Below are 27,066 nucleotides of genomic sequence, written 5' to 3'. Positions count from 1 at the left end.
GCAACTGGGCTAAACTCTGTTAAAAGATGTGTAAACTGCTTCTGGATATTCTGTGGTGCTTTTTCAGGCAGCAGAGATATGATAAAGGAAGAGTAAGATGGATTGTTGTTTGCAAAATGCTGGGACATTAAAGATTAGACTATTGTTTCCAAAGACTGAATGGAAGTAAATCTTTACTCACAAATCATAAATAGATGTTGAAGAGCAAAGTCTTATTTAAACTGAAGAGAATATTCACAATTACTTATTGCAGGAAGAGGGAATCATTTTCATGGGCTTCTTTTGCAGGCAGTGGAAGATGAGCATTGACTGATTTTGTGGTTTGTGTTTTTCTTCATTAGACCAGATTTAGAAGAGGAAAGAAATGCTCTAATCGTTCAGTCTGCAGCCAATAAAAAGAGTCTAAAAGAAATTGAGAAGAAAATTTTAGAAACTTTACATTCATCTGAAGGGGATATTCTGGAAGATGAAACTGCCATCCAGGTCTTGGATTCTGCTAAAGTAATGTCTAATGAGATCACAAAAAAACAGCAGGTAAGGAGAGTGTATGTGTGCTTCCCTTAACTATACTTAGAAATTAAATGTTACATTTGCAGCTGGCAGAAGGACTCTGAGTTAGATGCACAGCACAAGGAGCAATTCTGTACTTGTGAAATGTGAAGAGAAATAAAATTGGATCTATGCTAGAATCTTCACTGGTAGTTTTTTCAGTCATTAATTTTGAATGTTTTAAAGCATCTGTATCTGTCTTTAAGAACTGAGTGAAAAACATTAAATTCTGAAGTTAAGGTAACATGTTAAGATAAAGGAAGGATCTACTTTTTAAAAGAAAAAAGTATTAAAGAAGACATTAGTAATCAGTGATTAGACTAATATAGCTATGCAAGATTCTTCTGTTATTCTTAATATATAAAATACCAGTTGAAGTCAGTGAGAGCTAAATAATATTGATGAGAGAAAACAGATTTTTTTCTTTACATTTTTAATTACTATAGATTTTACACAAATCAAATATTAGTGTTTTCTCTAGGCTGATATTTGTTTTACTGATATTTGTTAACGAGTATCAAATGCGATCTCAGAATTTGTCTGATAGCCAAATTTTGAAATACTTTTTTATATTCAAAGTATTTTTGTATAAAGCTGATTTATAGTAGAATAAGTACAATTTAAACACCTGTTAAATGTATTTAAATACAGAGTTTAAATACAATCAGTCATATTTTTGAATATTGCAGGTAGATTGATACTTTTGGTGCATGGCAACTGTTATGCCTCCTTTGTTGTCATTATTGCCCCCTGTAGAGCAGGTAAATGGATCAGGCAGTGGTGGGGCCAACCCAGCGTGGGCATCACCTACTGACGGCACCTTCTGCAACATGGAAGTTGCCTTACTCTGGTGTTACAAAGTGCTGCATAGAACTATTTTAGTAATGTTATTAGGTAGTAATATCCCTGTACAAACAATATTGAAAGCTGTTCTCTGTCCCCTACTATTGACATTTAGGTTGCAGAGAAAACGGAGCAGAAGATCGCCGAGTCGCGGGAGGCCTATCGGCCCGTGGCACAGCACTCGGCCGTGCTCTTCTTCACCATCGCTGACCTGGCCAACATCGACCCCATGTACCAGTACTCCCTGAGCTGGTTTGTCAACCTCTTCATCCACTCCATTCATGACAGGTAAAGAGAGTCTTCCTGGTGGAAAACGAAGTGTTTTCATTCTCTTCTTATCTATTCATTTGGAAACCATTTACCTCTGTAAACACAGGCTTTTGAGGCAAAATAGGATTTGTTAATGAAGTAATTGGTGGTTTTAGTTACTGTTTAAGTGAATGATGGACAGTAAGCATGTGCTGTATTTAACTATTTTGAAGAAGAGACTTACAGAAAGGATGTACTCTGGGTCCATAATGAGCACTGAGTGCCACCACTTAACTGTAGCAAATTGATTTCAGCTTATTATTTTCTTGGGACTTTTAAAAGTGCTATCAGACATGAACTGTAATTGAAATTTTGGGGAAACTGGCATCCAAGTCCCTTGTGGAGCACGTGGATCTAAAATATATCCTGCACAGCCCTAAACAGATTGAGATTTGTTAACTCGTTGCCTCTTTTTCAATTTGAAGTCTCAGTTTCTCCCTTCTTTTCTTTTTAGCAATAAATCCAAAATATTGAAGAAGCGACTTCAGTACCTGAATGACCACTTCACATACAATCTGTACTGCCAAGTGTGTCGCTCCCTGTTTGAGACTGACAAGCTGCTCTTCTCATTTCTGCTCTGCTGCAATCTGCTCATGTAAGATCACTTGGGGATAGTCTCTCAGTAACAGAAACTAATGATGTGTCATGGAAATGGTTAATTACATTAACCATTAATTACAATGTGTATTGTCTGTACCTGGACCGTTCTTCCTGGCCCGATTTATAAAGCTACTCTATTCCCAGAACCCATTATTTTCTATAAGGCCTTTAAAAATCAGGAATAACTGTGCTCTTAAAAAAACAAATAAGCAGATATTTGGAAAAATGCTTCACCGAAAGGGTTGTCAAGCCCTAGAATGGGCTGCCCAGGGCAGTGGTGGAATCATCATCCCTGGAGGGATTTAAAAGCCATGTAGATGTGGCACTTGGGGACATGGGTTAGTGGTGACTTGGCAGTGATGAAGTAGAAGCATTACTAAGTGGCAGTAAAGTGCAATTAATTTTAAACAACAGTTTATATTATTTAAAATTGTATCTCTATTACTGAATATATTTTTCTCTTTTTTTTTTAATATAGGGCTAATAATGAAATAGAACGTCAAGAGTTTATGTTCTTACTAACTGGGGGTGTGGGTCTCAAGAATGAGTATCCAAATCCAGCTCCATCTTGGCTGTCAGACAAGAGCTGGGATGAATTATGTCGTGCAAGTGAAATGCCAGCTATGAAAAGACTGAGGTATAGTAAAATACTGATGTGAATTGGCCTTAATTGATTTTGACCAACACGTATGTAACATGCTGAAAGAAATGTTTGCTATACGTTTTTTCCAAATCAGTGCCAGAATGCCAACAGGGTAAAACCAGCCCCTTTTTTCACCATTATGTTTTCTTCACTTATTTCAGTCAGTCAGATCACTAATTATAATATATTTCATTAAACTATTTTTCTAAACTGTTTGAGGCATTGCCTAAAGAAACTTTTCCTTTAGAATGTCTCTGTGGTAGAGAAACTGTTTTAAGGGATCAGGGACTGCCAGAGCAGAATTCCAGTGTAGTTCTGGGGAAGGAGTTTTTCTGGTAAAATCTGATCTTCTGAAATAAGTAGAAATTCACCCTGGGTTTAAATAGAATTTAACACTAAATTCTGGAGCCAGCATGGCTGTACAAGTCTTGCATATAAATAGCTGAGTGCAAATGTTTGGTGCATTTGGATCTGAGTGCAGAAACACTGCTCTGTTGGAAGAAATTGTTTGAGGTGTTTGGTGTTTCAGTCCCTTTGGAGTTTTAGTAACTATGTGTATAATGATCCAGCCTTTAGATAGTCTGAGAGTTGTCCATTGCAGAGGAGTACTCTGCACGTTATGGGAAGGAAAATACATTTGTTTCCCTCATTGAATTTCCTGGTAATTTTCTTTAGTTAAAGTATGGTGTTCTCCTGAAATACTGGAGCCAGAAAGTTCACCCAGACCTATGAAGGTCCAAGCAGTGCTGTCTGGAGGAAGGGGCAGAACTTATTTTCAACTTGGAACTTCTCAGGTGGAGTCTGTTAGCAGCAGCATGGGGGAATTGCTGGGAAGAGCTTGTTTCACCATTCACCATGGAGCAGCTCAACTGTGGGATTATTTTTTGATGTAGATATGAAGTGGCATATATGATAATACAATGTGATTGGCCTTTGATAAACATAAAAAAAGAATCCAGATTTTTACAGTAACTGTGGGGGTTTTTCTCTCTAGGAGTCACGTCTGTGAAAATATAGGTGAATGGCAAAAAATGTATGACAGCAAAGAGCCCCAAAGCTTTCCATTACCAGAAGAATTGAATAATACATTAACTGAATTACAAAAGATTATAGTTCTTCGGTGCTTAAGACCAGACAAGGTAAAATGATGTGTTATAGAGTGTTTGCAGACTGTTCCATGCTTTGTAACATAGTTTGCAGTGGCTGTTACAATAATAAATCTACTTTTCTTCGTATTTTACTAAGAAAATCAATGCTATTCTTGTTTTTCGAGTGAGTAATACAAATACCACGAGCATCACCTGAGAATTTTTGTCTGACATTATTTAATCTATGTTTATGTTAATGATTTGCATTTGCTTTTTTTTTACTAGATTAGTCCAGCTATAACAACATTTGTTACAGACAAACTGGGGAAGAAATTTGTAGAGCCACCACCTTTTGATCTATCAAAAAGTTACTTAGATTCAAATTCTACAATCCCCTTAATATTTGTGCTATCTCCAGGAGCAGATCCTATGTCTAGTAAGTATACACAGAAAGAGAAAACAGTAGTGTAGAACAGCTTTTCTGTTTTGGGACCTGAAATTCCCCTTCAATACACAAGGAGGATTATTTTGCACTTTCTGCAGGTAGATTTGAATGTATCATGTCACACTAGTAAAATTCTGTGCTCCCTAAGCATGGGAATTTGTAAGTATCTCTAAACAAAATAGTAATAGAAGTTTTTAAATATATTATTTTCTACTATGACTTCTTTTTCATGAAGAAATGCTGAAATCTTGTGCTTCCTGTTCAAGGCCTCCTGAAGTTGGCAAATGACAGAGAGATGGTGGGAGACAAGTTTCAGTCCATCTCATTAGGACAAGGACAAGGACCTATAGCTACAAGAATGATTGAAACAGCAATGGAAGAAGGAACCTGGGTTTGTTTACAAAATTGTCATTTAGCTGTCTCCTGGATGCCAATGCTGGAGAAAATATGTGAGGAGCTTAACAGTGAAAAATGTCATCCAGACTTCAGACTTTGGCTTACAAGTTACCCTTCACCAAAAGTATGTGCATTGCCCAGCATTCTGTACTTGGGGAAAGGAAAAGTTGATGGCGTTTTGAGGGAATATTTATAAACCTGAATGTAATGCAGAACTTCTCTGAAATACAATGAGGCTTTGAAGAAATAATTTAATCAATAAAAGACATTTAAAAAATAATTATAAACATAATAAACTCAAATTTCCTTTATGATATTTTGATACTGTGATGTGTGATATTTTGTGTGGTTTTGCTATCACCAAGTTTTTGTTTCACATAAATTCAAATATTTAATCTTACATTTTATTTGTGATGTAATGAATACCTAGAAAACATTTTAAACTACAGATTTGTTACTTACAGCAAGGTCTTTCTTAATGCATTGGAGACTTTTTATAAGCTGTTGTTCTTTAAAATGTAATTTCTTGCAGATAATTGCTTATGTAACAAACACAGAGTTATAATACATTGTTGATATAACATCTATTCCACACTTTCTGAATGCAGTTTTGCTGGGTTTTACTTCTAGTTCCCAGTAACCATTCTGCAGAATGGAGTGAAGATGACAAATGAACCTCCTACTGGTCTCCGGTTAAACCTGCTTCAGTCATTTCTCTCTGATCCTATTTCTGATCCTGTGTTCTTCTCTGGATGCCCTGGAAAGGAGCTGGTAATGTGCACATCTCTTGAAGTTTTTGGATTTGTTTGTTTGTTTGTTTTTTTATTCACAGATATATTGATTTCTGTCCAGTGAATATTATAAGCTAAATTTTTTACTATGGTTGTGAGTTTAGGTTTTGCAATTATGAAGATGATTAGTTAAGAATTCCCTCTGCCAGGTAATTTCATGTGGCAATATTTCAAATGGTTTCTTAGGCTTTATTAAATCATTTACATGTTACACACATAGTGCACAATGTACACAAGCTCTGAATGGTGATGAGGTGGGAAGCACTGAGGAGATCTTTTCTTGCTCCCAGGGACCAAGCTCTACAGATGTTTTAGTGATACCTGAGGAACCATTGAGCTGCTCATTACCTTGAAGGAAGTGAAAAACAGTCAGGGATATGGGTTATCTATATATAGGTGTGACTGCACCTAAAGACTCGCATTAAAAAATACATCTGTATTTTATGTTTGTCTAATGAGCCTTAAAAATAAATATCCGGTGCTATTTGACTTCTGGTGAAGCCAGTTGCCCTTTTCATGGAAGAATGTAATGGCACTTGAGGAACTGGCTAAATGTGCTTGCCTGTGTGGCAGCTGTGTGTGTACATGTGTTCCCAGGGCACAGAACCACAGAGCACTCAGTGGTGCCCTGTGCTTGTACTGAGTCAGAGAGTGGTTCTCACTTGGTGTTCTCTGTCCAGGTTATACACCAGCAGGAGCTACAGACTAGTTAATAGTAACTGCTCAATAATACTTTGTTCATTTGCTTTTCTCAAAGGTATGGGAGAAACTACTCTTTGGAGTTTGTTTTTTCCACGCTCTTGTTCAGGAGAGGAGGAAGTTTGGGCCTCTTGGTTGGAATATACCCTATGGATTTAATGAATCAGACTTGAGGATCAGTATCAGACAGCTCCAGGTAAAATCATGGATTGCTCCCTGTAACTCTGGCCTTGGGAAGCCCAACTGGTAGTCAAAAGAAGCAATGCAACAGAAGTTACATCAAATGTTCATAGATATTAATGACTTCAGCAAGGAATGTTAATCATATTATAAATATATTCAAAACTACAAATTAAATAAGAGATTTGTTCTTTGTGAGATTTATATTCCTATAGACATAAGGAATATAATAAGTGTATATGAGTTTTATCAAAGTTAAAATGTCATATATAAGAGCTCACTGTGCTTTAGGTAGTACCATGTCACCTGTTATGGTGCTCTGTAGGAAGAAATTTTCTTTTGTTAGTTAACAGAACCTCAGACTATTCTCCTTCCCCCAGATGAAATGGTGAACACTACTTGACCTTGAATCTTCTGTAGGCACTGTGTAGAAAAGTCAGGAGAGTTACAACTGAATTACAGAAGTTAATGAAAGAGATCAGAGGGTACTGAAGACTGGGAGAAAAATTAAGTGAAATCCACCTTTGTTTATGGCACAGAAAAGTGCCCATCTAGTTTAGACTTGCAAAACCATCCACTTGTAAATAATTCAAGAATGACTTGGATGGCTGAGTAATTTTGATATTCATAAGAGGCTTTTACTATTAATGCCTCTTTATTTTAAATAGTAATTTTTTCCTGAAAAAAAAAATATTTCACAATTTGAATTTCCAACACTTACGGAGAAAACTCCATAAAGTGCAGCTTTGCACACGCTGTAGCTGCCAACCTTCTAGTCTGTTAGGTCACACTGCTGTTCTGCAGATCTGGCAAGTCTCTAGAATCACCCATGTCTTCTGTTTCAGCTGTTCATCAATGAATACAGCCATGTTCCTTTTGAGGCTGTCTCTTACCTGACTGGGGAGTGTAACTACGGAGGCCGAGTGACAGATGACTGGGACAGGCGTTTGCTGCTGACAATGCTCGATGACTTCTACAATCCAGACATCATTGAAAATCCTCGGTACACTTTTTCTCCCAGTGGCAACTATTATGCTCCACCAAAAGGCACATATGAGGAATACATTGAGTTTATTAAGGTAAAAGGTAGCAACAAGCTTTTGAAGTGTTCCAATGATGAAGCACTACGAAAGAAATACTTAAATGTTTCTCTGCCTTAGAAAGGTGGTTTTGCAGAACATTAAATGGTGTGCTTGGCTTCTTGCCTAACACCCCTGTATGATCCTTGCCATGATCCAGAATGTTTCTGAGAGGGAATCAGTAAGTAGGTAGGAAGACCTATAGCATAGATAATCAAGAATTCCTTGGAAATGTCTTTTTGTATGAGAGGTGGTGGCTCTATGACCAGCAATTGCCTGCAAATACCTGCTGCTAAGGTCCTTATCCACCTGCAGTTAAGTCAGTGGTAGTTTTTCACTTGACTTCTAAAGAAACCTTGGATCTGATTCGTAGTGTGCTGCTTTATCCATGCAGATGTTTATTATTTTGTCCTAGAGTCTTCCCTTTACTCAGCAACCAGAGATATTTGGCTTGCATGACAATGTGGATATTGCAAAAGATCTTCAGGAAACTAAGACCCTCTTTGAATCTCTGCTTTTAACACAAGGAGGAGGCACTCAGGGAACTTCTGGGGGAGGTGACAGCACCCTTTATGCAATTGCAGATGATATTCTCAGCAAGGTATTGTATTATACAAATGACTTCAATTTATCTTTTTTCGAAGCAGAAATTCCTTAACTACAGTCTTAAGTGTCAAATAGATTTCCTGTTGGAAGAAAAACCTTCTGGGAAGAATTTAGTGCAATGTGCAAGTAAGAACTGGTGTGGCTGTAACACATCCCAGGCATATTTCAGTTAAAAGAAGTTTTATTAAGTAGGTAGAATACAGGAGAAAGAGAGAGAAAATAGAGCAAAGAGAACTTGAGGAACAGTTGATTCATTCATATGAACAGGTTAATAAATTGAATGGGATTCATAACTTTTCATGATAGTAAAAATTCTAAGTCGTTTTTAAAAGATGAACATGAAAAAACCCTGTAATTTTTATTTAGATTGAATTACTGAATACTGTATTGATAAGATACTAATCAGAAAGTTTAGTGGTATTATTACTCTGCAAATATTCACATTTGCATGCCTCGAGTGATGAAAACCATTGCATAATGATATATGGAATGATTTTCAAATATGTTGTCATTTACAGCTTCCAAATGATTTTGACATTGAAAATTGCCTACTTAAATATCCTGTGAGATATGAAGAAAGTATGAACACTGTGCTGGTGCAAGAAATGGAAAGATTTAACCAGTAAGAATGTTCTATTTTATTATAACTCTATTTGCAGGAAAAATTTCCTGTGAATCATACACTGTAAGCTCTGTTGTGTGAAATATTTCATTTATTTTGTTCCCTTCTAATTGTCTGCAGTGCTATCTGCAGTCCAAGCACCACTGCTCCTTGTGGAAAGTCAGAGTGTAGGATGGCTGTCAGGAAAAATGGTCTAGGGGCAAAATGAACTGAAAGAGAAAAATATATGATAGAAGAAGAGAGTGTGAGGAAGCTCTGGGAAGAGAGCATGCAAACAATATTTTTATGTTCCTTTTTTTTTTTAACTTCCCTTTCCCTTTCACCATCTTTATCTTCAATTATATTTTATTTTCCTCATATTTCTGACCTGTAGGGTAAAGGGTTTAGAAACTGTAATACATGCACAGTTATAGTTTATGAAACCTTTTTCTTGATAGATGGAAATATTTCTGTGTATTTCTTTGTTGTCTCATATACTTCTGATTGTAAAATTTCCTTTTTCCTGCCCTTTTTTTCTGATGCCTTTTTTCCCTAGACCTTATTTCCTCAATTACTCTCCTAGGATTACAAACCTGTAATCACTTTCATTTTTCTGTTTGGTTCCCTGATCTCTTTTTTGACTTTGTTTCCTAATTTTCTTTCTTATCTTTGCCTGCCTCTCCATTCCTTCTTTCTGGTTTTTCTTTGTCTTCCTCCTTTTCTGTTTGTCTCTTCACACTTTCTGCTCCATTTTCTCCCTAATTCTCTCTGGCCTTCAGTCTCCAAGTTATCCTTGTTCCAGACCCTACCCACCTCTTCTTTTGGAATCTAAACCTTTTTCCTTCAAAATGTATATGGTCAATACATTTGGAGTTCCAAATTTATCCTCTTACCTAACAACACAGAGTATATCAGAGATAACAAAGGAAATTATTACTGATCCTAGTCTTAAATAAATCTGCACAAATCCATGACTTGACAGATGTGGCTAATTGTGTATACATGTGTGTGTGTATATATATATATGTATGTGGGTATGTGTATGTATGCATTAGGTGTACAAGTTCTATAGATGATTCCATAGTCAATTTTTTTACATTTCTTTCCATTGCCACTGTCATGTTTTACAAATCGTGCAAAACGTGTGAAAAATGTTTTATTTTCTAATTCCAGTTTAATCCGAACTATTCGTATTACACTAATTAACCTGAAGAAAGCCATTAAAGGACTGGTTGTTATGGATGCTGAGCTGGAGGCTCTGTCTGGCAGTCTCCTTATTGGAAAAGTTCCTGAGAAGTGGGCACAACATTCCTACCCAAGTCTAAAGCCATTAGGGAGCTACATTGTCGATTTGCTGGCAAGGCTGAAGTTTCTACAGGTGATGTACAAGAGGCAGGGCTGCCAATTTCTTAATCTGCTTTTTCATATAATTTGTCCTTTATGTTAAAGGATTATTGGGAAAGGAGGGATAGGCTTTGTTTAGATTTTTCTGAGTTCAGTTATGGAGAAAATTGTCAAAGAGTGTGGGATTTCTATTTCTGATTATTGAATGTGTCACTTTTCTCCTTCCAGGATTGGTATGAATTAGGGAAGCCCCCTGTTTTTTGGCTGTCAGGATTCTATTTTACTCAAGCTTTCCTAACTGGAGCAATGCAAAACTATGCTAGGAAACACAGAATCCCTATTGACCTTCTGGGATATGAATTTCAGGTATGGACAAGTTATAAATTAATATTTTATTAATCTGAGTCCTGATGTAGTGAGATGTAGTAAAGAAATCCTGACTGGAAGATTCATTTTGCAACTAACTCACTGCAGTCTGAAGACATACATGTATTTCTTTGGTAAGGTTGGCATATCATATATATATATGTTAAAATATACTATATATATAATTATAATATAATATATAACATCTGTAGAAGAGGTATATTCAAAGTAATGAAAAGTAATTCTGTCATTGGACCTGGACCTCCACTCAAGAAAACAGCCTATATGGTTCATATTTGTCTGTGTGATTCAAGCCTCATTTTATAACCTCTATAAAGACAATTAACAAACCCACAGAAATCTGCTCTCTATGGTTTTGAGTAAAAATAGCACTGAAAGGAAGGTGTTACTATATTATTCTCAATTTGGATTGATCTGAAAATTGGCTGGTGGCATAATGCCTCAAAAAGCAAAGAGCAGGGGAAGTTTAATAACATGGAAAATTTACTTCTTGTAGGTTATTCCTCAGGATACTGCTGATACTGCCCCAGAAGACGGTGTTTATATCCACGGATTATTTTTAGACGGAGCTCGCTGGGACAGGACAAAGTCAGTAGCCAAGTTTTTTCCTGTGGTTCTGGAAAGCTTTCTTAGATGCTCAAACAAGATTGGCTGAAATATTTTGAGTGATACTTTTCACGTTATTGAAATAACACACCAAATTAAATACTCTCTCGTTCATGGAAAATGGGGAAGAAAAAGCCAACAACCTATCAAGCAACAAGCAAAAAACACCCACCAAACCCCTCAAGCCGCAAATAATTGCTTTGTTGCTTTCTCTCCCCAGGGGAATGTTGACTGAGCAGTATCCCAAAGTGCTCTTTGACGCCATGCCAATCATTTGGATAAAGCCAAGTGAGTATAATTTCTCTGATATGAACTATTCAACAAGATATTGCAACAGTGGTTTCCTTTTTTACTGAAGATCAGTGTCCTCACCCAAGTACCCAAATGTGCACAGAATTCACGTTCATCTGACCTGAGACTTTCCTGTCAAAAGTGGGGCCTGCTCGCTGAGGTTGGTCCCACCTGTCTGAGCCCTGGGCCTGTCCCACTCCTCAGAGATATTTAGAATTATGAATTAGATGAAAAGACTAGTTAAATGAACATTTGTAAATATGTTTGGTTGCTCCCAATCTGTTTTTCAGCAAAAGGTTAATTTGGGTAGGAAAGCACATGGTACTTGAATTCCTGGCTCTACTCAAGTTGAGGGGAACTTTCAACTGACTTACAGACTCAGTATTTTACCTCATGTGATTTACCAAGGTTTGCTCAGGTTATTTTTAGCTGCTATACCGACTGCCTCTCATACTAGTAAGTAGTTTTTCACAACTCTTGTTTTCTTTGATCAGGAGTAAATCCCTGTTTTACTTACTCACATAATCACAACTTTCTACTGCAACTGTTAAAACTTAGCCATTGTCAACAAATAGGCAGTCTTAAAAATTTTTCCCAGAAAAATTTTTCTGCCTGTGCTTTCTCTTGAGGTTGGATGAATCTGCTCAGACCTGCATGGTTTTAGGCTTTGCACAAGTTCCATGTAAGCAGTCTGGGCATACAAAGAGTTCCTGCAGAGTTCTGTCCTTGGATCTCAGGTGACTTGAATTGCAGTTATTTCTGTGGCAGCTGGACCAGAATTCTTGTAGAGCTCATGTATAATCTGTGGTTAAACTAGGTAACTATGCAGATTTAATGTTTCTTTGAGTATTACAAAGATGGTAGAATCACAGGAAGGCACTGAATCCTGAAAACAGATTGTGGATAAATTAGTTGCATTTAAAAACAAAAGAAACCACATAAGAGAACACAAAAAAAAAGAAGTGGGATAATTTTATTCTGTTGCTACAAAACAATTTTACATTTTTCTTTAGCTTTAAAGATGTTACTGAAAATACTTAATATTTGCATGTAGATTATATTTGTGTGAATAGATCTGCTGAATGTAATGGATTACTTTGGGGTTCTTTTGAAGCTCCAAAATCGGACATAAAGGAATCCAATGCCTATGTTTGCCCACTCTACAAGACAAGTGAGCGCAAAGGAGTCTTGTCTACCACTGGTCATTCCACCAACTTCGTCATTGCCTTGAGGCTCAACACGGACAAACCCGTCCAGCACTGGATCAAGAGAGGGGTTGCACTGCTCTGCCAGCTGGATGACTGACTCTGGGCACTCCAGATCCAGACTCCACAAGATCCTGTTCTTTTTGTTGGCTTATACAGGAAGTGGAACACAGTGTGTAAAAGAAACATCTGGAGTTTTTTATATTAAGAGGGCTACAAATACTTTCTGATCCTCAATATTTTGTCTTAGTTAAATATGTGTTGTTATTATTAGTGTCTTTACAATCTGTAAAAAAACAAGTAGGATTTTAGCCCTTGGTAATATTATTGTTGTGTGAACATCAGTTTTATGCCTTAGTTAAATATCACAAAATGTATCTTAATGGAATATGAAAGTAGTCTGCACTTTCTGAGAGAAACATTACAGGCAATAAAGTTGATTCTGCACATTTGTTTTCTTGAAAAATAAAAAAAAAATTACTCAAGAATTCTTTCTAGATTTCCTCTAGCAAGGAACTCTTTCCACCTTGCATTCAGATACATCATCATTTCTTTGTATGTATCCCTCTGTAACATACAGTGGGAATAACTCCATCCTGCCATCACTATTATAACTGGGCATCTTATTCCCTCATTTCCCTTTGTTGGGTGTTACACCAGTGTAAGTCTGTCTTTCTGAAACTCATTTTTCCTTTAAAAACTCTGTTTATTTCTCATTTGCTTTTCTATTTATATTACTGTGAACTGTGACTAAGCAATCAGAAACATAATAATTTTAATAGCATTTTGGCTTGATTTTATTTGCTTGTGCATGTTTACTTTTACTGGTTTTGGTTTTTATCCTGTCTTACCCTTTTAAGTAAGCTCCTAACACTGTCTTCAGTTTTCTCTTTTAGGACAGCACTTAAGAATTTTCTTTTCATAATGTAATAGTTACTGCTATAGTTCTCAAATTCTCATTCCAAAAACATGAGAATTTTTACGAGGAAACTGGACTTTTAATTCCTTCTTTTGTTGATACCATTTGTCAGGTCAGATTATTAAACATTACTGGCCTGTGTGAAAGAAACATGGACAAAGTCCCAGCCTGTCTCATGATCGGGTATTTATAGGGAGCTATTAATGGACATGGGCTCTACAGAGATCATTTGCAATCCTGAAAATATCACTTTCAACTTAATAATTACTTCTTCAAAGTGTGAGGTCTTCCCTCTTTCAGAAGGTGAGGAAAACCAGTATATTTTTCTCAATTCATAGGAAAATTAGTAGTCAATTTGTGAAAAAGAAGTAGTCTAGACTTAAAATGTTTCTGTACTCACTGTGCCATAGTATAATCCATTACTAACAGTCTGTGTATGTTGCTAATAATATTTCTCTTCTTTGCTACATGTGCTATTACAGAGCAAGGCCTTGCAATCACACATTAGGTGGATCAGGTAACAAATTAAATGCTGCAGGTTTGCTGTGAATTACTGCTGCCCAACTTTAGGATGTTTCTAGAATTACTCCAAACTTTGTAAGTGGCATGTTGACAACTTCCTTAATTTTGTTGTGCTCATTCGTTTTGCCAATTTGTTTATTTGCTTTCAGTTTTACTTATTTACTTTATTTTATTTTTCCCTGTAGTTTTGAGGGTTTCTTTCAGGCCAGCTGTCTTGGAAGACAGAGGTGGATGTTTTGATAAGGTAAAACAGATGAGAGGTTTGAGCCTAATAGACCATCTGTGATTTTAACCTATAATAGCATGTAGCTGAATATACAGAAGGACAGTGGGACTGCTTAACAGAGTATATCTCCATCCATTATGCTATTTAGTGATCAGTTTGATCGTTAATAATTTTTTATTATTTCTTCTTAAATTTTAACATTTAGACTTAATATAGTACCAGTTGGATTTAATTCTGTGCTCCATTGTTTGTCTTGCAATCTTCAATTGAATCCTTTAAATATGGAGAAGTTTTATGTGTTTGGATTTTGGGGTTTTTTTGTTTTGTTTTAAATAATGCTACTCTTAAGCTTTTTTGTGTTACTAACTCAGTTGGGGTTACACCAGTGTGTTTTATTTCTGCTTGTATTTGGATATATACTGTTGCAGTATTTTGGATATATCCCTTAAAAGTATCAGAAGCAAACAGGCATGCATGGATGGAGGCAGAATTGTGAGTTTATCTGTTGTAAAAGGCAGTAGATTTGGTACATAAGGTGGTGAAGTTGGTGTTTTTCCAAGTATGTTTGTTGTTGTTTCAGTTGGATGGGTGGTGCACATAATAGCACAAATCTGCAATACTTTTCTGACTACCAGATATTGCCCTAACAATGTCTTTATTGAAACAGTTTGAACAAGAGCTATTATTAAAAAATTTCATGTCCTTCACTTGCCCTTCCCTTCCAGACCTGCTGTGAACAAACAGGAAAAACATCCTGTGTTTTATTGCACATTTGTTTTCCCACTAAGAAAACATCAGAGCTCGATTGTGATGATATTTGAGTGTCTAAATGACTTAAGAGGGAATGACTGTTTATCTAAAAGCAAAGTTTTGCCTATTTTTGTTGCTTTCTAGGAAGCACTGCCAGAACAAGTAGATGTTCTCTTTGTATGTTCAGTCTGTGGAACAGAGAAAAAAGCTGGGATATGCTACAGGAGTAGAAAACCTTTACTCTGTTCTAAATAGAATAATTCTGCAGTGCAAACCTAAACCCTTGGGAGAAGGCTGAAGCTTGAGATGGAAGTTCCAATTCATTTATTTTGTGTTCATTTCTCTTGAAACTCTAACAGTGACTGCTGTTTCTGTTACTTCAGATTGAACCTGAAGATTTAACATCTGCTTCCAATTAAAAAGCAGTGTTTCCCTACACAAAGTGATCCAGGTTTGCCATGTATAATTCTGTGTATATGTTTGATGACAATTCTGATGAAGAAATCCCTACCCAACGAGCTATTCAGGAAAGCTTACAAGAGAGGCATAAAATTGAAACAAGTGACTGTGCAACAGAGGCTGAAAGGTAATAAGTTATTGCTTCTATTTTGGGTTTTGGCATTCTTGTAAGCATGTGGTAACCTTTCTTTCCTTTGTGACTCCCTATGTTGGATTGCTCTGACCTTGTCTCATGGGTACTGGAAACCATTGGTAGCTCACTTGGTCTGAGTTCTCCATGAAAAAGTATACCTGTTTCCTTGAAAATATGGGAATGTATGAACCTTTCAGGTGATGTTACATCAATATCTAAAGGAGTACAAGGCTTTATGAAGAGGATAAGTAGGTGATGTAAAATTAGATTAATATGGTAGCTTCCCCTCATCTTAGTATTTAATTTGTTATGTGAAAAATTCAATATTTATACTGTCAGGGAAAGACCAGCAAAAAACTGTTTTAATGTGATAAACCCTGACAAAATTGATGTAACTTAGAGAAATCTAACATGTAGTCTAGACTTGAGTATTTAAATTAAGGTATAATTATATCCTGAACTTCACATTAATTTTTACTTCTCACTCTATTCTTGTTCTGTTTGTGCAGTTTCCAGTCTACTGCAAGTGAAGAACATGGAAAGATAATTGCAGCAATTCAGACAGTTAAGTACAAATACCCCACACTAAGCCTGTACTCCTGGGAATTGCTGAGCAATGCCTACATTTGGGGTGTTTGATCACCTGATCTAAGTGCAGTTTTTCTTTATATAGTCTTGGGAAGAATAAGACAACTAAAACCAGGACATCCAAACTAACTTATTAGATAGGATTATGGTAATGGGATGGGTTCAAGTGTCACCCTTTTCAGAAATTCCAGTGCTTCATCTCCTGAAATTAAGGGAAAATTCCAGGCCTTTCTTTTAAAATAAACAATTTTTAAGTATAAATTGATTAGTCAATTTTTCACTTTGCAAGATACACAGATTAAAAAGCTTTCTCTACCTGAAAAGTGTTCCAATACTGTCCCTTAACTGCAAAACTTTAGTGTTTTCCAATATGAGATGCAATATTGCTCACGAGAGGATTGTACTTGAAATATTTTAGTAATGTTATTGTAAGTAAGTTTTTTCCATGTGTAATTCAAAACACTTTGGGAGTCAATGTTGATCATTGATTGTTCCATTCATGTAAACTTTCCTCTGAGAAAAAATTGCTCTGACAAAGCAGGTTGTTTATTCTAGATACACTGATGAGATAAATGACACTCAGTGTATTAGTTGCCTGAATTTTGTCTTATGGTTAGTAATGGGATATGTGTCTGTCTTAAAACACCACAGGCCAAGAAGAGGCCTTGAAGAAGTTGGTGAAGCACAGTTCTGCCTTTGAAGAAGCAGATGAGCAAGGCTGGCTTCCTGTGCATGAAGCTGCAGCACAGCTAAATAAGAACATCCTTGAAATAACTATGAAAGGTATGGAGTCCTCCTGGTTTTCCACCAAAAAGTTTTTACAAAAGTGAGTTTAATCAATCACCCATATTCAAATGTGTTCTGCTGTTCTGCATTTCAGCCTCCCATGCCGGTACGTGGGAACAGACCACTCTAAAAGGGGAAACACCTCTGCTGGTGGCAGTAAGGAATTGCCTTGTGGACAATGTCTGCTTGCTCCTGTTCAATGGCTGCAATCCCAACGTTAAGAATGAAGAGGGAGATTCTCCTTTAGTTATAGGTGAATACCTTATTTAGGGGTGGAGAGGTGAGGGAATTAGGTGAGATCATACACATTTTAGAGTTTAGTTTGAATTATTATTAAAATATTTTGCTATAAGAAGGAAAAATTTTAATCTCAGCATTGAATGTGTCTGCCCTTGTCTGTTTTCTTAGATGATATCAGGGCTTCAAATAAGTTGTCTGTTCCAAGTTAGGGTCTGTCATCACAAAGTTCTTTGTATTATTTATTAATTGAAGTTTTCCCATGAACATGGAACTGGGAGAAGTAAAATATTTTTCCATGAAGTCTGATCCAATGTAGAGAGCTCCAGATGCCTACTGCCTTTCATTCCTCAGTTGCAAAGAGTTTGAAGTTCAGGTTGAACATACATTTTTCCCCCAGTGAATCAATTAGCTTTCTCCATGAAGTGCAGAGGGTCATCCTCTGCTTTCCTTGGCATCATTTATGCAGTGGTGCCAGGCAACCAGGTCCTTCTTCATGCTATTACTGCCCTCCATGTCTGCAGGCATAAAACATTCCTATTCTCTGCCCAACATGGTATTTCTTCCATTGCATCAGCCTCTCTTTCTCCAAAACCCATGATAATGGCTTTTGATTTTCCAAAAATAAAGCAAACCAGCCTGATTTCTCTGCAGTATGGAGAGCACAAAACAGTGTTTGGCCCTATTTAGACCTTGCTGGCACAAATCCAAGCATGACAAGTGAAGCCAAAATTCTCAGTTCAGTTCTCTTTAATGTTTTGTAATTGAAGAATAGGGTCCCATACCCAGGACCACTCTGTGTGGATACCACTTCAATTGGATCATGCACAAGAACTGTAATTCTTCATTTGCAAAGAACCATATTTTGCCAAAATGTTTTTCAAAAGTGTTCTGTGTTCATTTCATTTACTTCCCTCAGTTTGGGCTATGATGCCATAATTCTTACTGAATCCTAGCCAAAAAAATGAAAGTGTGCTCTCATTATCTGAGTTCTAAAGGAGCACTATAAGTTTCTTGGATTAACCTGTACATTTTTCAGTATTGGAAGAGGGGTTTTTTTCCAAACTGTTGTTAAAGAAAAAGAGCCTACCAACCATCTATAGGACCCCCAGTCTATCCCTGTGAAATGGCTGAAGCTTCTAGTCAGGGCCACCTGCTTACAAAAGATGTAGAGAATTCCTAGACATTTTTGAAGTGCCCAATATTAAAATGCATCATCCCACAAGATGGGGATGAATGGGATTTATCTAAAGCTGCTGTGTAGGTTCCAGATAATGGCACATCACAGCTCATATCACAGGATGCTGTCAGGGGTACTTCAAGCAGCTGTGGCATATGAAGCTTCTCAGCCTAATCTGTCTTGATGAAGGACACTTGCTACCCTGCACAGCCTGGAAGATCAAAGAGAGAAGGAGGGAAAGGTGTTGCTTATTCATTCCATTCCCTGGAGCCAATACAATTTTCTCTTTTAAGATCCTTACAGACTCAACAGTTCAGGCTTATTAAGCTAAGAAGGTATATGACACAATAATTTTAAACTTTGTTTCATATTGTAGTAACTGCTTATGAAGTTTAAATGGAGCTCTGCTGACAGCTCCTGACTCCACTAAGGCCCTGGATGTGGCCTCCATCTAGTGGTAAGGAAAGCTGTGTTCTGTTCCATCACCAAACACAACAGAGGATTACAGAGAGATATTACCATAACATGGTTTATTTTTATGGTTAGTGCTGTCCTGGAAGCAAAGAACAGACTCGTTGATGAGTTAAACCTTTCAGTGTAGGGTGACGTTTCTCAGTGTATAAAGAGCACTGCAGGAACAGCTTTCCTGAGCTGCCACATTGCAGAAGCCACAGTGCATGGAATAGCATTGAATAACATTCTGTCTGATGCTTTGCTTGTTGTGCTACAGCAATTAAACAGGATTCCTATGAGATTGCCTCCTTGTTGATAAGATCTGGTGCCAAAGTGGATTTGCAGTGTGTCCACAAGAGAACTGCTCTACACGAGGCAGCCAGACTGGGCAGGAAGGAGCTGGTAGAGCTTCTCCTTCATTCTGGAGCAGATCCTGACCCTCGCAGTGGATATGGGCTCACACCTCTAGCACTGGCTGCACAGATGGGACACACAGAAATTATGGAGCTCTTGCTGCAAAAAGGTAAGACTTTATAATGTAGGATCTTACAGGGAGAGAAGGCTCAGGGTTGGGGTCTGTCATCAGGGTTATAAATGATGGGATGGAGTAAAGAATGCAGAGCCAGATTCTCCTCAGTGGTGCCCAATAACTGGACAAGAGGCAATGGGCACCAACTGAAACCTGACATATTCTGTCTTGGGAGGGTGGCTGAACACTGGGACAGGTCACACGGATTTGTGGAATCTCCTTCCTTGGAGACACTAAAACCCTGACTGGATGCTGTCCTGGGCAACCTGCTGTCGCTGCCCCTGCTTGAGCACAGGGCTGGACTGAACATTCTCCAGAGATCCTTTCCAATCTCAACTACTCTGTGGTTCTGTTTTTAGTAACATGTAGCTTCAGTGGTGGTGTTCTTCAAGAGAATAGAAATTGGGAGCCACACGTGCAGTACTGAAATGCTTAAAGCCCAAATGGGACAGAGTCTTTGTCCCAACAGAGAAAAGTATTCCTGAATGCAAAGGCAAAAAATTGTTCTTATCTCAGTACCCATATACATAGGCTAAAGTATTTAGTCTATTTACATACATTTTTATTAGTCTTCTGCAAGTTCTGTGATTGGATTAAAACTGATTATTGTAAGATATGCCTTTAGAAACAGCAGCAGAAATAACTCGCCTTACTAAAGAATATTAAGTGCTATCTGCACCAAGAGGGTTGTTGTGATGTAGTTAAGTAAAGGCCTGATAAAAATCGCATTTTATAAGGTTAAAATAATATATTAATATTTTATTTCACAAATATTTTGTATTCGTAATTGTTTTTAAATGCTCTATTGTTTTCTCATGTGGACAGATCACCTTAGGGAAGGCCTGACAACATTTATTGTGGGGAATTTTACATGGTGGTCCAGCAGCACTGGAACTGGATTGCATGAACTTTTTGATGAGTTCTCTCATATTTACAGTTCTATCTGTCTGGTCTTTGTAAAGTAAAAGATTTGAAGAGCATTCTATGTAAGCCAAAAAGCAATTGTTTGGATGAATAAGAACCAAACCACTTGCTGGCCCAGTTCTAGCAGCAATTCTTACCATGTAATTGTATTCAAAGCAATTTGGACCATCTTGTCCCCAGGATTACATAAACACATCTAAAATCAAGGATCCAGCATGAAGGTTTGTGCCCACATTGGTTTTATTTGGTGAAGAATAAAATTCCCAATACCCATCACTGGAGGGTTGGAGACATTCGTTATGGCTGGGTGTGTACAGTGACTCCTCTGAAAATCCTCACTGCTTCTTTCCAGGTGCAGATGTTCTTTCACAGGCAATGGATTGTGCTTCTGTATTATTTGAAGCAGCAGGAGGAGGAAATCCAGATTCTGTGAGTCTTTTACTAGAATATGGGGCTGATGCCAATGTACCAAAGCACTCGGGTCATTTGCCAATCCACAGAGCTGCATATAGAGGACACTTTCTGTGAGTTAATATACTTAAAAGTCAAGTAATAATGATACCAGAAATATTAATTTTGCTAATTCTCTCTCATTCAAAGCAGGCAGCAAATCTGAAGTTTTGTACAAGGAATTGTATTTGACTGTGTAAATATACCATTCTGTGTCTGAATGTAAGAGACCAGTCAGCATAAAATCACTTTATCCTAAACGTTTTAATCCCTGTAGTATTTCCCTAGTTGTCACAAATAATAACACTGTCAAGGCTGATGCTGAGGTTCTTGGGATGTCCTCACTCTCGGGATGTCCTCACTCTCTTTGGGTCTGTGTCTCATTTCCATCCTATCACAGCAAGGTGAATATACCAAATAGGCAAATAGAGTTAGGGAATAAGAGTTATCCTTTTTTAAAAGACAGTAAGGTTACTGGAAGATATTTTAGCTAAAATCACAACCAGTAAGTGAGAAACAAGAATCTGAGGATTCTTAATTCCTATGGGAATATTTTAAATGTATTAAGTTACATTTAAACTTAAATATATATATTATATTTTAGATTATATGTATTCATGTTAAAATATAGTATATTCTATTAATTACCTAATTCCTACAGGTTAAGCAATAACATTGTGCTCTTGACATTTAGGAAAAGCTTCTGTTGAAAAGAAAACCTCTAGCAAGGAGTGGGGTTGTTAATGAAATAAACAAATAAATAAATAAATATAAATGGAATACAGATTAATATTTTTATTCTATTATAGTATAATAGAATAATATTTTATGTGTAGCAGGTGTTAAGTCAGTATCCATTGAAATTTAATTGTTAGCAATTCAAGTCAATACTTGTCAAGGTACTGATTTAGTAGATTAAGATGATTTTTAGTCATGATGAATTCTGAAGTCCAGCAACACAGAGAAATTCCAAGATGAATTAAGTGAAGCAATATGTTTAAGAACCTGAGATTCTTCTTTTTTTTGATTTTTTCAGAGCCCTGAAATATTTAGTTCCAGTTACTGATTTTGCTGCCATTAAAGAAAGTGGGATAAGTCCAGTTCACTCAGCAGCAGCAGGAGCACATCCACAGTGCCTTGAGTTTCTCCTCAAGTCTGGGTTTGATGCCAATTTTATGCTGGATCAGCGAGTTCGCAAAGGCTACGATGACCACCGCAAATCAGCCCTGTATTTTGCTGTGTCCAACGGGGATCTCTGTTCCACGCGGCTGCTGCTGAACGCCGGAGCCCTGACAAACCAGGATCCCATCAACTGTCTGCAAATCGCCCTGAGAATGGGCAATTACGAGTTAATGAACCTGCTGCTCCGCCACGGGGCCAACGTGAATTACTTCTGCAGAGTGAACACCACGCACTTCCCCTCGGCGCTGCAGTACGCCCTGAAGGACGAGGTCATGCTGAGGATGCTGCTCAACTACGGGTACAACGTGCAGCGCTGCTTCGACTGCCCCGGGGGAAACCACTGCCACTCGCAGTATGTCACTGACGGCTGGACCTCCACTGTCATCAAAGACACGATGGTGAGTGCAGCACACGGCTCCGTGTGCTGTGCTGCTACCAGTATCCCTCCTAAAACTGAATGAAAAGGGACGTAGTGCAGCGTCAGAAAAGGGAGGTTTGAAACTGTAAGGCAGTTTATACATAAAGAGAGGAATAGACAAGGTTTTAAAATCGAATAGATGTTGCCACGAGGCCTGCTTCATGGCAGCAAATGATTGCAAACTGTATTTCTGATTTGTGAAAAAATAGCTTATGATATCTAATGATCACTAAGGCATTGGTTTTCCAGAGCAGTCTTGTCCATGCAGTGAGAGCAGGGACTTGCAGGCTGGCTCCCTGCCTTGTCCTGCACGGTAACACCAACACTGGAAGGCTGTTCTAAAGACCCTGGAGCTGGCAGGATAAGCACTGAGCAGCAGTTGACAAGCCTGGACCAACCTAAAGAGGGTCCTGGAGACACCCATCAGTGTCATCGAGTAGCAGTTTGTAAAGTCCATTTGAAACTAATAAACCCTTTAACCTAAAGATAAAGGGCTGAGGGGTGCACTGGGCTGGTGGATCCCCCTGTTCACCATGCTAGGACAGGAGTCTAAATTCCCCTTAGGTATTTGTAGCACTTTTTTTTAAGCACTTAGGTACCAAATATACAGTTGCTTAAGTTTATTTTTGGATCTAGTACAAAATAACCATCTCTCAGATTTTCAGATTCTACTGGTGAGGCTTAATGCAAGCTATGACAGCCTCTGAAGCCCCTTGAGTGACAGAACACTCGTTCTGCCTTGGATTCTCCTCAAGTTATTCAGTTGCTCTTGTCCTGCATAGACAGAAATCATTTGCAGTAGTATTGAATAGTATCCCATTAAACATTCTGTTTCTCTCAGTTCTGTGAAGTGATAACCTTGTCCTGGCTGAAGCATGTGTCTGGGAAGGTAGTGCGAGTGATGTTAGACTACGTTGATCACGTCAAGATCTGCTGGAAGCTTGAAGCAGTTCTCAAAGAACAGAAACTCTGGCCAGACATCCATTTCATTTTAAGTAAGTATCCGTTTACATTTGAAATGAAAACAAGCTGTTTGGGCATTGAGGCCTTTTTGCTGGTAGAATTTTAATTTGCATTCTCATTTCTAGCAAATCCTCGCTCTCTGAAGCATCTCTGTCGTCTGAAGATCAGGGAATGCATGGGCCGGCTGCGTCTCCGCTGTCCTGTCTTCATGACCTTCCTTCCACTGCCAAACTGCCTGAAAGACTACATACTGTACAAGGAATATGACCTTTATGGACAGGAAAACTTCACAGGAATCTACAACCTCAGCTGTACATAGGTCTTAGCTCTATATTTTGAAGGGAATGTTATCGTGGATAAGACTGTTGTGCAGCTGCTTTTTTCTTTGGGGATTTTATCTCCTATGTGTATTAAGGAATGCCAGCATTCCCCCCTCGCCCCCTGAAGAAACTGGGGAAGAACCCCAAAATGTAAATATTGGTGATCCCATTCTATGTATCTCCTGGAATATGACCTACCTGAGAGTTGTGGCAACAGTATTTTAAATGCCTACTGTGACATGTTGAGGAAATGTAAAATGCAGGGCTGCAATCCTTGTGTTACTGCTCAGTTAAACCCTGTTGGATCAGATAACCCTACCCCCACTGCAGGGTTAAACCGAGGATTTAGTAAAAGGTCAGGGATTTAACTAAAACCAGGAAGGGACGTAGTTCTTTTTTCTCTTGTACTTCCTCTTCTTTTGACAAGAAGTAGTTTTTATTTGTGAGGTTCTACAGTGACCTTCTGAAGAGCAGCTCAAGTAGGTGGTTTTTTTTTTTTGGTCACCCTATCAAGCAATCCCACATTCTAGGCAAGGTAATGGGATTAAGCTACAGAAACCTCTGCTTATCCCAGCAGCTCCTGTGACATACCAGTGTTTCAACAGGGCAGCACTCCTGAAAGCTGTTAGTTCTGCAGCTCATGCTCAGGGACTGGTTCCTCTCATCCACAGTGGACTTGGATTACTTTCTCTCTAGAACTAGGCTTTCCTTTTACAGTGCTGGCCAAAGCCATGCTTGCAATTTTTGGAGTTTCTCTCCATAGAGTTGCAGCTTAAGCTTTCGGAGCACTGTTATTTTAGGAAGTCTTAGAATTAAGAATACCTATAGCACACCTATTCTTTCTAGCAGTACTGCAAATGTCAGTCAATATTTTAGAAAAAAAAAGAAGTTCAACACATTTGGCATTAGTAGTATTTATTCCTTCATTATCAAGTAAGCATATATTTTTTTTTTCTAGTTATACATGCATCTTTATCACGGAAGTTACAGAATTCAAAAGTCTGCTTTTCCCCAGAAAAATCTACAAACCTTATAAAATACAAATTTAACCATAATGTAGTTATGACTCATGGCTTTTTACATGGTGCTTATCATATAGTAACCTACTGAAGCCCGTGAAGGTGAGTCCAGTACCCAGGTTGGTGCTGTGCTGTTCCCATAACACCAGCTCTGCAGGGCCTGTCACTGTCCTGTGTGACAGCCCCACCACGGGCACTGCACAGCCCCTGCCACAGCCCCACCACGGGCACTGCACAGCCCCTGCCATGGCTCCTCCTCAGCTTCAGCCCTGGATTGTTGCAAAAATAAGTTATCAGCATTCCCAAGTATAACAACTTCCTCTGAGGTTATCTGGCAATAGGTATGGAAATGGAGAGAACTGAGCTACACTTGATGACAGAGGGAGATAACTGCATGTTAGAGCTTTGTTTAATGGAAGGGAACACGTCCTGTCACCAATAATGGTACTTCCTGAAAGTCAGTATTATGAGAAATGCAGGAGGCTTTTGCATCAGTACAAGTCCCACCCAGAAAGTTATGAGAGTTAAGCTTTTATTTAATCTACAAAATGCTGACTGGAGCCCTGGCACAATAGGGTTACTGTCCATGTTTCCAAGATTAAGACACAACAATCAGAGTTGACATAAATATGCCATTGGTGGTTTTTAATACAGCTATTCAGGGAAAATGTGCAAGTCAGTCTCAAACATTGCAAAAATCACTGACATTTCACCAGAACAGGACCAATCCAGAACATCATTGTAAGAATTTGACCACTCCACTCTATTATAAAAATGACCAGAAAGATTGTACAAAGTCCTTGTCTTGCAATACAAAGTTCATTAGGAATACAAGTGCATTCACAATGACACACTGACTTATTCTTGTCATGACAACTTAGATACCACTGTGGCAAAGGAAAAAAGAAAAGCAACTTAGTGCTTGATTAAAAAGAAAAGCCTTGGAGACTAATTACCTTGCAAGAATTTTTGTAATATAGATCAAGAGAAATAATATAAAATATCAGCTTTTGCTGTCAGGCTAGACAATATCTCTATTAAATTCACTAAGCAGTGGCAGGTTTTCTTTCTCTACGTGACTTATTTCTGAAATAACAAGAGACTATATTGTTAACAGTTTTCTCCATTGGCTCTTCCCAAATTCTGTGCAACTACTTAATCAGAATTTACCTTAAAACATAAACACAGTCAAATTTACTTCTTTATATCAATGTACATAAATTATAGCTTCATAAATCGCTTCAGCTGTTTCAGGATTTTCAGCTCTGAGTTTACATCCATATAAAGAGAAAATCTGACAAAATCTGACAACTTTATAAGAGGAAATGTTCCTTAACCCTGAAATATTACTTTACTGTTAGATAGTAAATTGTCTTGATACAATTTCAAACCTAAACAGATTAAAGAAGCAAGACTATGACATTCAAATGACTTTACACTACTTGCTTGTAACCACTTATACATGGTTAAGTTGTACATGACTTTGCCCTTGTGCTCTGCTTTAGACTTGGCCACATCTACCAGAGCCCACAGAGGAGTGCCAGGGATTATCTATAATGCAATAAAATGCACACCCATAAGCACACTGGATATGTTTTATATACATGCCATTACATACATAAAGAATGTATGTAGCTTGAAACAGCTGACAGCAAGACTTGCTTGTTCTGCAGCATGAAAACCTACAGAGTTACAAGGTTAACATCCCCTCACCTAAGGGCTAAAATTGTGGCAGGAACTATGAGGCTGAAATTAGCAACATAACAAGTTAATCCTGAACACCTCTGCCAGTCAGTACCTGCACAAAGTCACTTCAAAATCATGGACTTGAAAGAATGTTTTCAGGAGTGACTAAAATAATAGTAGATGCACATGAAGCAAACTACAGCTTCAGGTGGAAGTACTTGAAAGATCAGCCTTTGAGTAAAAGGCAGTAGGAAATAATAAACAGGAGAAATAAATCACAGGAGAGGAAATCAACCAGTAATTTAGTCACAATAATAAAATGCTCAGGTGATGAAATCCTACCACAGCAGTTCCCAGCAGAACACAAGGTGTTCCCAGTAAAAGTCATGTTCTCAAGGAAAATACTAAGCATTCTGATTTCTTTTTTTAATTAACAAAACTGTTTTCTAATGAAGTAGTTCTAGACCTCATAGGAAGAAAAGGTACCAAATAGTTTTTTATTTTGGGAAGGAGACCATGGATAATAACTCAGCAGCTCCTTTTGCCTTGAGAGAATTCTAATTATAGAGCTGTGTGATCCTTCCCTTGGGCAAAGCTCTCACCCCCCTGATAACTCAATGCACCATTCCCATCTGACTTCCTCCCCTCTGCTGACCTTCT

General features: G+C 37.9%; 2 protein-coding genes across 7 annotated transcripts in view; both read left to right on the top strand.

The window, feature by feature from the left end:
- DNAH12 (dynein axonemal heavy chain 12) overlaps positions 1 to 13,147 on the top strand; it is a 60,636-nt gene extending 47,489 nt beyond the window's left edge. For 3 of the 4 annotated variants that reach the window (XM_027640041.1, XM_027640040.1, XM_027640042.1), the window contains 17 exons: positions 342 to 534; positions 1,508 to 1,680; positions 2,156 to 2,296; positions 2,780 to 2,938; positions 3,939 to 4,083; positions 4,318 to 4,468; positions 4,744 to 4,997; positions 5,504 to 5,644; positions 6,422 to 6,559; positions 7,389 to 7,622; positions 8,038 to 8,223; positions 8,747 to 8,850; positions 10,003 to 10,207; positions 10,402 to 10,539; positions 11,057 to 11,148; positions 11,387 to 11,454; positions 12,572 to 13,147. In XM_027640041.1, the coding sequence (XP_027495842.1) occupies positions 342 to 534; positions 1,508 to 1,680; positions 2,156 to 2,296; positions 2,780 to 2,938; positions 3,939 to 4,083; positions 4,318 to 4,468; positions 4,744 to 4,997; positions 5,504 to 5,644; positions 6,422 to 6,559; positions 7,389 to 7,622; positions 8,038 to 8,223; positions 8,747 to 8,850; positions 10,003 to 10,207; positions 10,402 to 10,539; positions 11,057 to 11,148; positions 11,387 to 11,454; positions 12,572 to 12,762 (2,713 nt within the window). In that variant the 3' untranslated portion in view covers positions 12,763 to 13,147. The remainder of the gene's footprint in view (positions 1 to 341; positions 535 to 1,507; positions 1,681 to 2,155; positions 2,297 to 2,779; positions 2,939 to 3,938; positions 4,084 to 4,317; positions 4,469 to 4,743; positions 4,998 to 5,503; positions 5,645 to 6,421; positions 6,560 to 7,388; positions 7,623 to 8,037; positions 8,224 to 8,746; positions 8,851 to 10,002; positions 10,208 to 10,401; positions 10,540 to 11,056; positions 11,149 to 11,386; positions 11,455 to 12,571) is intronic. The other variant, XR_003527149.1, reaches the window with a different exon arrangement.
- Positions 13,148 to 13,558: 411 nt separating this feature from the next.
- Positions 13,559 to 23,720, top strand: ASB14 (ankyrin repeat and SOCS box containing 14). 3 transcript variants are annotated; one of them, XM_027640050.1, is made up of 10 exons: positions 13,559 to 13,884; positions 15,463 to 15,665; positions 16,181 to 16,236; positions 16,911 to 17,042; positions 17,140 to 17,298; positions 19,193 to 19,438; positions 20,721 to 20,892; positions 21,855 to 22,398; positions 23,260 to 23,413; positions 23,507 to 23,720. In XM_027640050.1, the coding sequence occupies exons 2-10, from the start codon at positions 15,538 to 15,540 to the stop codon at positions 23,698 to 23,700; spliced, it is 1,785 nt and encodes a 594-aa protein (XP_027495851.1). In that variant the 5' UTR covers positions 13,559 to 13,884; positions 15,463 to 15,537; the 3' UTR covers positions 23,701 to 23,720. The 3 variants fall into 3 exon arrangements, with proteins under 3 accessions (XP_027495851.1, XP_027495852.1, XP_027495853.1); XM_027640051.1 differs by lacking the exons at positions 13,559 to 13,884; positions 15,463 to 15,665 and having other exon boundaries at positions 16,181 to 16,235; XM_027640052.1 differs by lacking the exons at positions 13,559 to 13,884; positions 15,463 to 15,665; positions 16,181 to 16,236; positions 16,911 to 17,042; positions 17,140 to 17,298 and having other exon boundaries at positions 19,331 to 19,438; positions 20,721 to 20,797.
- The last annotated feature ends 3,346 nt before the right edge of the window (positions 23,721 to 27,066 follow it).

The sequence above is a fragment of the Corapipo altera genome, unplaced genomic scaffold, assembly GCF_003945725.1.
Source record: "Corapipo altera isolate COAL_440 unplaced genomic scaffold, ASM394572v1 55, whole genome shotgun sequence".
In the NCBI taxonomy this organism is placed as follows: domain Eukaryota; kingdom Metazoa; phylum Chordata; class Aves; order Passeriformes; family Pipridae; genus Corapipo; species Corapipo altera.
The sequence above is the reverse complement of the archived record's forward strand: the minus strand, read 5'-3'. Positions and strand labels throughout refer to the sequence as shown.

Excerpts from the sequence above, each read along its gene's own strand:
- ASB14 (XM_027640050.1), top strand. The coding sequence starts at position 15,538 with ATGTATAATTCTGTGTATATGTTTGATGACAATTCTGATGAAGAAATC. Across the intron at positions 17,043-17,139 it reads CCTTGAAATAACTATGAAAG|CCTCCCATGCCGGTACGTGG; the intron begins GTATGGAGTCCT and ends TCTGCATTTCAG. Across the intron at positions 23,414-23,506 it reads AGACATCCATTTCATTTTAA|CAAATCCTCGCTCTCTGAAG; the intron begins GTAAGTATCCGT and ends TCTCATTTCTAG.